General features: G+C 40.4%; 1 protein-coding gene across 3 annotated transcripts in view; it reads right to left on the minus strand.

The window, feature by feature from the left end:
• Positions 1–11968, minus strand: part of NDC1 (NDC1 transmembrane nucleoporin) — a 67445-nt gene that overhangs the window by 47601 nt on the left and 7876 nt on the right. For 2 of the 3 annotated variants that reach the window (XM_011973795.1, XM_011973793.1), the window contains 3 exons: positions 9200–9374; positions 6951–7089; positions 1361–1469 (listed from right to left, as the gene is read on the minus strand). In XM_011973795.1, coding sequence (XP_011829185.1) covers positions 1361–1469; positions 6951–7089; positions 9200–9309 — 358 coding nt within the window. In that variant the 5' untranslated portion in view covers positions 9310–9374. The remainder of the gene's footprint in view (positions 1–1360; positions 1470–6950; positions 7090–9199; positions 9375–11968) is intronic. The other variant, XM_011973794.1, reaches the window with a different exon arrangement.

Here is an 11968-nt window from a genome sequence, read left to right on the forward strand (position 1 = left end):
AAGACAAGATCATCAAATTAACCCAATCCAACAAAGACAAAGAAAAAAAGAATAGGAAAATATGGACAAGGTCTCTAAGAAGTCTGGGATTATGTTAAGCGACCAAACTTAAGGATAATCGGTGTTCCTGAGGAAGAAGAGAATTTTAAAACCTTGGAAAATATTATTTGGGGGAATAATCAAAGAAAATTTCCCTGGCCTTGCTAGACCTAGACATCCAAATACAAGAAGCACAAAGAACACCTGAAGGTCGGATTTTGTTTAAATTATTACGTGTTGCTAACAAGATTAATGTTTTCACCTTGCACTATTCGTGATATTAAATAATAAACTGCATTTTTGTGCTTAATAGTCATGTTAATAAATGCCATAAGTTTCCTTTACCAACAAAATACATCATATTAGTATTGAGTTACGAGTTATAAAAAGGAGTATGTCATTTCTAGACAAAGTAATGACCAAATGATGCACAGTATTTTTTCTTTTTTTAAAAAAGAATGCATTTGTTTTTAATTGTGGTAAAAAACCTGTAACATAAAATTTACCATCTTAGGCCGGGCGTGGTGGCTCAAGACTGTAATCCTAGCACTTTGGGAGGCAGAGGTGGGCGGATCACCTGAGGTCAAGAGTTTGAGACCAGCCTGACAACAGGGTGAAATACCGTCTCTACTAAAAATACAAAAAATAGCCGGGCGTGGTGGTGCATGCCTGGTAGTGGTCCCAGCTACCTGGGAGGCTGAGGCAGGAGAATTGCTTGAACCCAAGAGGTGGAGGTTGCAGTGAGCCAAGATCGTGCCATTACACTCTAGCCTGGGTGACAGAGCGCAAAAAAAAAAAACAAACAAATTTACCATCTTAGCCATCTTTAAGTGTTCAGTACAGTAAACTATAAGCACATTTTTGTGCAACAGATCTCTAGAACCTTTCATTTCGCAAAACTGAAACTCCACCCCTTCCCAACTCTCTAGCCCAACAACCACCATTCTGTTTTCTAAGAGTTTGACTATTTTAGATACCTCATATAAGTGGAATAATACAGTATTTGTCTTTTTGTGACTGGCTTATTTCACTTAGCATAATGTCCTCAAGGTTTATTCACGCTGTAGTACATAACAAGATTTCCTTCTTTTTAAAGGCTAAACAATATTTCATTATAGGTATATGTCACATTTTCTTTAACAATATTTTCCTACATACATACGACTAAATACATTCTCTTTGACAATTTAAACAATGAATCAGCTGGGCTAATCACATACCTATAAATGTAGAAAACGCACAACACAAGAATGACTTTGTAACTGACATTTTCTGGGTTATGAGATAATATATCACTGTATCAAAAAACAGAAATTCTTACCAAGAAAATAATATAAAATGCAGAAATTTCTAACCAGGAACAGTGATTCCACACAACTGTGTTTAACTAGTAAAAGCAGAGCTCTCCTAAAACGCAAGAACTTGTATTGCTGTGGGGGAAAAAAACCAGAATCAAATGACACATCCAAATCAAATGATACACTCAACATCATCTTAAAGCAAGCACTTAACTGTAACAGTCAGTCTACATAAAAAACATAATTATTGTACAAGAAGACAAAGGGTATTGCAGAAGCAAAAACATCAACTATTTCAGATGTTAAAAAATTTAATATTTATATTATTCAACATCTCACTGATATAAAATGAGAAATAAGAAAATTAACCGTATCAATCCATACTTGGTACTAAATACTATGCAGATGAAGAAAGTACACGAAACACAGTAACAACAGCAGTTAACATTTTTTTGTTGCTTACCATGTACCAGGTACTGTCCTAAGCACTTTACATATTTGAATTCATTTAAACCTCATAAGAACCCTATGAGGGAGTTTTTACTACTACCCTCATCTTAGAGATGAAGAAAACAAGGCACAGAGAGATTAAATAACAACCAATGTTATCAGCCAGCAAAAGGAAAATCTGAGCTATTAATCCAGGCAGGCTAGCCTCAGAGCCTCCAACCTTAAAAATAATGCATACTGCCTTTGTACTAAATTTTTTAAAATGCTATTTGCAGAAAAATGGGAGGCAGTGGAGAAGATACTAGCCTAGGAATAAAGAATTGTGAGTTCTAGTGCTCCCTCTTTCTGTATAACCCTCAGTAAGTCATGCCTCCTCTCTAATTATGTGAAAGATAAGAAAGTTGAACCAGCTAAATAGTTCCTTAGTGGGAACCTGAAAATTCTAATGATCTAAGACAGGGGTGCCTTATCTTTGGGCTTCCCTGGGCCTCACTGAAAGAAGAAGAATTGTCTTGGGCGACACATAAAATACACTAACGATAGCTGATGAGCTTAAAAAAAAAAAAGAAAGAAAGAAAGAAAGAAAAAAGAAAGGGTCGGGTGCAGTGGCTCACACCCGTAATCCTAGCACTTTGGGAGGCTGAGGCAGGCGTGTCACTTGAGGTCAGGGGTTCGTAACCAACATGGTGAAACCCCGTCTCTACTACAAATACAAAAATTAGCCAGGCATGGTGGCACATTCCTGTAATCCAAGCTACTCGGGAGGCTGAGGCAGGAGAATCGCTTGAACCCAGGAGGCGGAGGTTGCAGTGAACCAAGACTGTGCCACTGCACTCCAGCCTGGGCAATGGTGAGACTCTGTCTCAAAAAAAAAAAAAAAAAGAAAGAAAAAAAAAAATCTCATAATGTTTAAAGAAAGTTTATGAATTTGTCTTGGGCCACATGCGCCCTTGGGCCACAGGTTGGAAAAGCTTGATCTAAGAGAAAGGAATCAAATAAGAAAAAAAATCAAATGTCTTTTCTTGAAAAACCTACACGTTTTCTGAAACAAAGGTTGTCTGCCTCTCTCTCCTTCTCACTCTCTGCCTCTAAAATACCAATGGAAAACAAGATAAATGATTAGAAGGAATCTAAGGGAAAAGAAAAAAAAAAGAAAAAAAGATGAACTTCTCTCTCTCTTTTTTTTTTGTTGGAGATAAGAGTCTTGCTCTGCCTCCCAGACTCGAGTGAAGTGGCACCATCTCAGCTCACCGCTACCACCACTTCCCAGGTTCAATCAATTCTTGTGCTTCAGCCTCCTGAGTAGCTAGGACTACAGGTGCGCCACGCCTGGCTAATTTTTACATTTTTCAGTAGAGATGGGTGGGGTATTGCCATATTGCCCAGGCTGCTCTCAAACTCCTGAGCTCAGGCAATCTGTCCACCTTGGCCTCCCAAAGTGCTAGGATTACAGGCATGAGCCACTGCACCTGTATGCTTATATTAGGACTGATCCTTCCTTAAGGAATTTCAGAAGCTTAAGAATAGCAAAGAATTATAGTACTGAGAAGCTATATCTTCATATCATGAATGGAGATGCCTACAGTATCTTACAAAAAGCAGTCCAGGCCAGGTGCAGTGGCTCACGACTGTAATCCCAACACTTTGGGAGGACAAGGTAGGCAGATCACTTGAGGTCAGGAGTTCGAGACCAGCCTGGCCATCATGGTAAAACCCCGTCTCTACTAAAAATACAAAAATAATATATATAAGATAAGGCACGGTGGCAGCCACCTGCAATCCCAGCTCTTCAGAAGGCTGAGCCGGGAGGATTGCTTGAACCTGAGAGGCAAAAGTTGCCGTGAGCTGAGACCGCACCACTGCACTCCAACTCGCGTGACAGAGCGACACTATGTCTCAAAAAGAAAACAAACAAAAAGTAGTCCATATAAATACTTGGTCACTAATCATATTGCTTCAATTATATTGGTCTGTTCAACTATTTTCAAAGTACAAGATGTGGAATTGCACTACTCTATGTAGCCACTGGGTGCTACCACTACCACACACCTGCCCCAATAAAACGGCATAGTTCCTATACTATTCCTACCACAGCTTTCACCTCAACCATTCTTCACAAAGGTTCAGAGAGGCTAGGGAAGCAGGGAGACATTTCAGCAGACAGGCAGAAAATACCATTTCCCCCACCTCTTGCTCCCATGCTGAAGTGTTTTTCAATTCTCTGTTGGATTTCTTCTGTGATTTGGCTAAGAACTACCCTTCACTAAATATTTACTATGTGCCAGGCACTATGCTAAACGCTCTATAAATCTCATTTAATACTTTCAACAGTCTTGTTGGCATAGTTTGCCAAGCCCTGTCTTGATGTACATTTCTTTGTGCCCTACTTCATACTAACAGTCTGCTTTTACCTATCGGTCCATCATTAAGAATTATTTTTTGTTAATGTTCCTTTTTGGTTGGTTGGTTTTGTTTTCATCTTTTTTATTATTTGTATTTTTTACAATCCTGGTAACTCATAGAACAATGAATTTGATAAAGGCAATAGAATTGGTTTTAGTAGTGTAGGCAAGTTTAAAGAAAAAACTAATGGACTAATGGCAAATTGGTTAAAATTAGTAGATCTTTTAAAAGCCTTAATTTTTCTACAAAAATTAGCTGGGTGTGGTAGTGCACACCTATAGTCCCAGCTACTCGTGAGGCTGAGGCAGAAGAATCATTTGAACCCAGGAGGCGGAGGTTGCAGTGAGCCGAGATTGCGCCACTGTATTCCAGCCTGGGCAACAAGAGCAAAACTCCGTCTCAAAAAAAAGCCTTAAATTTTCATGGTTACATGAAAAAAGTAGTTAATGAATAATGTATATAAGATAAAACCACTTATATAAACCCCACTCCACAAAATATATAATGTTATAGCTACAAACATGTAAATGTACACTAAACGGTCTGGAAGAATATAAACTTTACCAGTTTAGTGTATTATCCTTAATCCCACTGGTAACCATTGTTACCAAAGTTTGAGACTGGCCACGGGGTGGTCAAGGACACACTCAACTTATCAATATGATATTTAAATATTTTATAATAAAATATTATCATTCTTGGAAAGCTACCTGACAGGTAGCATCAAAAATAATGGTGATATAAACATACTCAGACTGTCTGGCAATATATAAATAAATAAATAATGATGATAATGTTAATGGTTGTTATTGCTTATAAAATTCTTTAAGCTCTAAAGTTCTCTGGTCAGCTTGGCTATTAATCACATTGCGCTCTATAGAGGGTCAGAAGGGGAATGGGCCTGACTTCTCACAGTTTCCTGACAATCCAACTTGCTTCCTTAGCAACTTAAAACGCACATGGAAAGGTCATACACCGTATGCCGCACTCCTAGAATTAATGAAAGAAGGATAAGCTATGGTGTCATCCCTCCCTCTTAGTCTTCTCGGGAGGCAAACCTATCCTGCTGGGCAAGACACTTACAAACCTGATGGGCAGGAAACTATGGTCCTGGGCATCAAAAGCCATCATTTCCACTAGTCTTCCCAAATCTTCAGCTTCTTCATTCCACTGCCCTTCCATCGCACCACCCAGCAAAACACCTGCTCCAACTATCCCCAGGCTGAAGAACAGCACCCAACTCAGCAGACCAATACCACTATACACTCATGGCTACAAGACATGCCCCAAATACATTTTTTGACCAAATACTGAATCACCAATTGTTAAAAATCAATATTCTGCCAAAGCTGAAGCCAAAGCTATTACCATCATAGAATAAACTTTTGGGATTAAGAATAAATCTAACATTTTACCAAAAGAAATCACAAAAAAAAAAAAAAAAAAAAGTACTAAAATTTTACAAATTTTGACATTACATGGTAGAAACAATAATTTTGCTCCAATGTCCAGTCTTCAGTCTACCAGGGCATGAATGAAGGAAGTAATAGAATTGCGCAAATGAGGAGCAGCAGAAACAGGCTGGGAAGAGCCCTCACGCATCCGTGAGACATCTCAACCATCTTTCCCTCTCCTGCCAGAGGAGTGCTTCTCAGTTCCAGGAATGACTCCTACCAGATTACATTTTTAAGACCTAACTGAAAGGTAGATTATACTCTACCACTCAAACCAGCTGAAACTGTTTTATTTATACAAACTTTGCCTTGTTCTGAAAATGGTAGGAGACAGTAAGTGACATATTCTAAAATTACTTGCACATCCCCAAACTCACAAGGTTCTTAAGTTCAAAAAGAAGCTAGCAGGCCAGCCACGATGGTTCACACGTGTAACCCCAGCACTTTGGGAGGCCAACACGGGCAGATAGCTTGAGCCCAGGAGCTTGAGACCAGCCTGGGCAACATGGAGAAACCCCGTCTCTACAAAAAATACAAAAATTAGCCAGGCACAGTGCTGCACACCTGGAGTCCCAGATACTCGGCGGGGCTGAGGTGGGAGGACTGCTTGAGCCAGGAGGTCAAAGCTGCAGTGAACCATGATTACGCCACTGCACTCCAGCCTGGGTGACAGAGTGAGACCCTGTCTCAAAAAAAAGAAAAAAAAAAAAAGCAGCAGCTGGGCGCGGTGGCTCATGCCTATAATCCCAGCACTTTGGGAGGCCGAGGTAGGTGGATTACTTGAGGTAAGGAGTTCAAGACCAGCCTGGCCAATATGGTGAAACCCTGTCTCTACTAAAAATACAAAAATTAACTGGGCATGGTGGCATGTGGGGGCTGAGGCAGGAGAATTGCTTGAACCTGGGAGGCGGAGGGTGCAGTGAGTCGAGATTGCCCCACTGCACTCCAGGCTGGGCAAAGGCAAGACTCTGTCTCAAAAAAAAAAAAAAAAGAAGCTACAGATTACTATGTATGAACGTCATCAAACCCTGGTGGGTCACAGCAAGTGCCACTACCTAGCAGGAAGGGAAACAGTGTAGCAAAGAGGTATTCTGAGAATGGCAAAAGGTAGCTACAACTCTCAAAAACATGCTAAAGTCTCATGAAGACAAATATCTTCTCTCTAAATGGCATTTTGAGGATTTCAGTTCTAAGTTTTGGTTACCAAATATTGAATGAATCAGATAAATCCAGTTATATACATAAGCACCAAGGCAATTTTACCTCAGCCAAATTTTGACATAAAGCAATGCTCAAGTGATCTTACCTGTATAATGGGAAATGGAAGATAGTTCATGTTGTTAACAAAATACAAGAGGCTATAGCTATAGCCCATGAATGCACCAGCCAGTAGGAAAAAAAGATGATATTCATTCAAGCAGGTTTGCGCAGCAGGGCTACCAAAGCTGAAGGGAAAAAATTAAGTTATTAATTCAACAGTCAGGGACATATATCACTGTTTTAGGCTCAATGTTTACCGAAGGCAAAGCTTAATTACTTTAATGACTTAAGACTTAAGAAACGTCCCAAATTCTAACAAGATGGCTCGTTTTCAGTAAGTGTGAACAAAATTAACAAAACCTTTTTTCCTGAATCATGACACTCTGCTCTTTAATTAATTCTACCTCTATTCCCCTGGAAATCTGATATGATTAAGAATATCTACTATAATAATAAACAGTGTTGCTTACAAGTTGGTAAACTGTGTCCGGGCTGAGAGCAACTATAAATGAGTTACACATACCTGATAGAGATGCCATAACATTGGGTTTGTGTTATCACTTTAAAACTGAGTATTCCCTCATGGGGATCCTGGATGCTGTGCCCATAAAACTGCTACAAGAGATACTACTGGATTTTGTGGGGCACAAGGTCTTTAAAGCAGAGAGTCCCATACATGTCTGATACTGATTTTTTTCCCTCCTTGTACCTGAGTTGTATCCACAGACAAGACTGCAGCTCCCACGTGGCTATGGGACTTATCATCTGTTTGAACTGCCTGAAGGACTCCTGCTGAAGAGGAACTCCTGATGCTTCCCAAATCTAAGAGGATCCCCCTGCTGGACACTGCTGTTAGCCCACTCCCCTATCATTTTACAATAGCTTTCATTATAAGCATAAGATCTATTTGGTAAACAACAAGCTCTCAAACTCCTTTCTAAAAAAAAAGAACTCCTTTGAGAGTTTTTTGAGAATCTCTATTGTCTATCAGATATCTGGGGGTATACAGAGACAACATCATAATTCAGTAGAATGCCATTTTTAACAGACGCACACAGGTTGTAGGCCTGCCCCACCATCTAACTCCAGGAGAGGTAAGACTCAAGGTTAACTGTTATCTGAACTCCGAGTTACAAAATGATGAAGAAAGATTCGTTTTGTTAAAGATTCTGACTGTGAAATCATCAGGAAATGTATTTGTAATAGGCACTATAATGTCTTCAACAACTTGTAGCTTACGGTTGCCTTCTGCTCCCTGGAACTTCACTGCCACCTCCATTAGGAAGAGAAGTGCAAAAAAGAATTCAAGACTCATCCATGGTGAGCAGTTGGGATTTCCTTTTTCATAGCAGTCCTGTACTCACAGTCTTTTATCACTTAATGTTTATCAACAGGACAGTTTTCACCAAGAAAGCTTATGAGGTTAAGGGGGGAAAAAACTACCTGCCTTATATAATAGTAGCTGGAGGCAAAAAGAAAATCAAGTATTCAGTAGTAATATGTAACACTGTTTTAAAGTCAGTGGAAAACAGAGAATTTAAGATCACTCCAATCATCTTTGTTTAAAAACAAAAACAAAAACACAAACAAGGTCTCACTACACTGCCCAGGCTGGAGTGCAGGAGCTATTCACAGGCATAATCACAGGGCACTGCAGCCTCCAATTCCTGAACTCAAGGGATCCTCCTGCCTCCGCCTGCCAAGCAGTGGGACTACAGGCGCATGCCACCACTCCTGGCTCCCAGTAATCTTTTCTAATTTTTAAAGTCAGAATATCAACTTGCAATTAGTATCAATGCCATGTGTTCAAGAACTATAGGAGTTTCAAAATTATAAAAGCGCTCTATAAAAGGCAGTTACAATTTCTTAAAATTTTTTCTTCATTCTTTCCATACTACCCTTCCTTCAGACTTCAACCAAATGCTACCTCCTCCAAGAACATGTGTGGATCCCTCGTTTTCTGAACTTCCACAGGTTTTGTCTGCACATCTCACTTTCTTCGTCCTATTACATTCCTCTGTATCCATGTCTTAATTTCTCTATTGTTCTCAACTCTCAAGGAGCTTATAGTCTATGTTTGAATCACTCTCATAAATCGCATAGCACCTTGCACATAATGTTTTTTTAATTGCTGAATTCAATAAACATAAAATATTAAAAACATTTGATGTATGCAAAAAAGCACCTTTTACAGAAGTCTGGAAAGCAAAGATTACTCATAGGATTAACCTATATAGGTCACCTTTGGCTTAGTAATTAAACGAAGTTCCTAAGGAAAAATATATTTAATATTACCTGTTAGTACCAGTGCAGGGGACCACAAGAAAACTGTACTGGCCCTGGGTTATCACGGCAGCACACCAGGCCATCACCATTCCCATTGCAGCATGAATAAATGAGTGCATGAGTTGCTGAGGATGAATGATCTTCCCTATCAGAGCAAGTCTGGAGCAAGGAATAGAAGGCACAACTGCAAAGGAAACACATTACTGTGGCTTTATAATCTGCAGCATATGCAGTTAGAGGATCTAAACTGTCCCCTCTCATCCTGGCACAAATGCTCCAAAAGCAGAAAGATTTTACAATCAATGTAAAACACAAAAGAGAAAAATGTAAAGTTAAAAATTCTAAGTTAAAAAAATTTGAGGAAAGCATGAATAAACAGACACAAAAAAATCCAAAGAATCTAGAGATGAAACCTAAGGGCAGCATGATTAACATTTTTCATTAAAATTTCCTAATAGTTTAAATAGTGCCTATCCTAGTATTCTCGTAAGCACCATAAAAGAGTAATGATTTTTTTTTTCATATATGGACTACTGCAATGGTCTTGCAGTGTGGGAGAGTGACTGGACTCAGCTCCTGAATACTGACTTTTTATTTATTTATTTATTTATTTAATCTTATTTTATTTATTTTTGAGACGGAGTTTCACTGTTGTTGCCCAGGCTGGAGTGCAGTGGCACGATCTTGGCTCACTGCAACCTCTGCCTCTCGGGTTCAAGCGATTCTCCTGCTTCAGCCTCCCAAGTAGCTGGGATTATGGGCGCCTGCCACTATGCCCAGCTAGTTTTTGTATTTTTAGTAGAGACAGGGTTTCACCATGTTGGCCAGGCTGGTCTCAAACTCCTGACCTTAGGTGATCCACCCACCTTGGCCTCCCAAAGTGTCGGGATTACAGGCATGAGCCACCATGCCTGGCCTACTTTTTAAAAAGAGCTCCTACCATCAGCATTTGAAACTGTCAGTATATAGTCCACTTACGAAAAAAAAAACCATAAAGAAGGTAAATACTGACAACATAAATGCTAAGATAAATGCTTATATGGGGATTTTTAATACCCTTCAGACAATCCAAAAACATTTTCTGCAAATGAGCTAGGGAGGCAAGTATGTGTAGGACATGAGGGATGTTTACCTTTGGAAACAGCTAGCCTAGGGTTCCCTGATCTATCTATGCAGGTATTTTCCTCTTACTATACTCAAAGTAAAGAGATGGCAGGAGGTAGAAAATTAAGTATGAAGGGACAAGTTTCAGGTGCTTTACACTTTGAGAAAGAGGCTCCTATCACCTCTCCCTCCCTACCAGAAATGCCCACAAGGTCCTACTGACTGTGCAACTAACTTGTAACACTCTAAATATACCAAATCCTCTCATATCACTAAGCCTTTTTATATGCTATACCTTCTCTCTAGAACATCATATTCCTTCTTTGTTTACTTAATTCAACTCATCCTGCAAGGCTTGGTTTAAGCATCATCTCAAGTTCCCCCATGCTGGGGCAAGTGGTGCTCCTACATAAGCTCTTACCATCCAATGTACTGTAATCAAATATGCTTCATATTTACTGTCTGTCTCTCCATTAACCACGATCCTCTGGAGAAAGATGGAACCATATCATTTCTCTCTTCTCCTCACACAATGCATGGCACATAGTAAATGCATAAGGGATGGTTACCAAAGGAATGAGCCAAAGTGAATAGTCAGGCTTTAAAAAGGACTGGCTGGGGACCCCTCGACTGACATATTACATACAGAAGATGACCCACGCACAAGGGAGAGTATGAAAGAACACTCTGTTTAAGTGTGGCTGTAAGCCAAAGAGTTCTGAACAGGGCTGGCATGGAAAAAGCCTACCAGCCAATAGAGAGGAATTAAGAAAGCAGGCTGGGTGCAGTGGTTCACGCCTCTAATCCCAGCACTGTGGGAGGCCGAGGCAGGCAGATCACAAAGTCAAGAGTTTGAGACCAGCCTGGCCAATATGGTGAAACCCCGTCTCTACTAAAAATACAAAAAAATAGCCAGGTGTGATGGTGGGCAACTGTAATCTCACCTACTCAGGAGGCTGAGACAGGAGAATCACTTGAACCCAGGAGGCGGAGGTGGCAGTGAGCCAAGACCGCACCACTGCACTCCCGCCTGGGCAACAGAGCGAGACTGCATCTCAAAAAAAAAAAAAAAGAAAGAAAGAAAGCGAGGCCAGGCCCAGTGGCTCACATCTGTAATCACAGTACTTTGGGAGGCCAAGGCAAGCAGATCACTTGAGGTCAGGAGTTCAAGACCAGCCTGCCCAAACCCCCGTCTCTACTAAAAATACAAAAACTAGCCAGGCGTGGTGGCATACGCCTGTAATCCCAGCTACTCAGGCAGCTGAGGCAGGAGAATTGCTTGAACCTGGGAGGTGGAGGTTGCAATGAGCCAAGATCACGCCACTGCACTTCAGCCTGGGCGACAAAGCTAGACTCCGTCTTGGAGACCAAAAAAAGAAAGCAAGCAAGGGAAAAGGATAAGTACTGTAACATCTAGAGTTAGAATTTTAAAATTTACACCATATTTTACAAAGAAGTACTGAAGAGCTAAAAAGGAAAATGATGTAGGCTGGGCGCGGAGACTCACACTTGTAATCCCAACATTTTGGAAGACCGAGGCAGGCCGATCACCTGAGGTTGGAAGTTTGAGACCTGCCTGACCAACAGAGAGAAATCTCGTCTCTACTAAAAATAGAAAAAATTAGCTGGGTGTGGTGTGCATGCCTGTAATCACAGCTACTCGGGAGGCTGAGG

Source organism: Mandrillus leucophaeus, unplaced genomic scaffold (genome assembly GCF_000951045.1).
Source record: "Mandrillus leucophaeus isolate KB7577 unplaced genomic scaffold, Mleu.le_1.0 Scaffold14, whole genome shotgun sequence".
NCBI lineage: Eukaryota > Metazoa > Chordata > Mammalia > Primates > Cercopithecidae > Mandrillus > Mandrillus leucophaeus.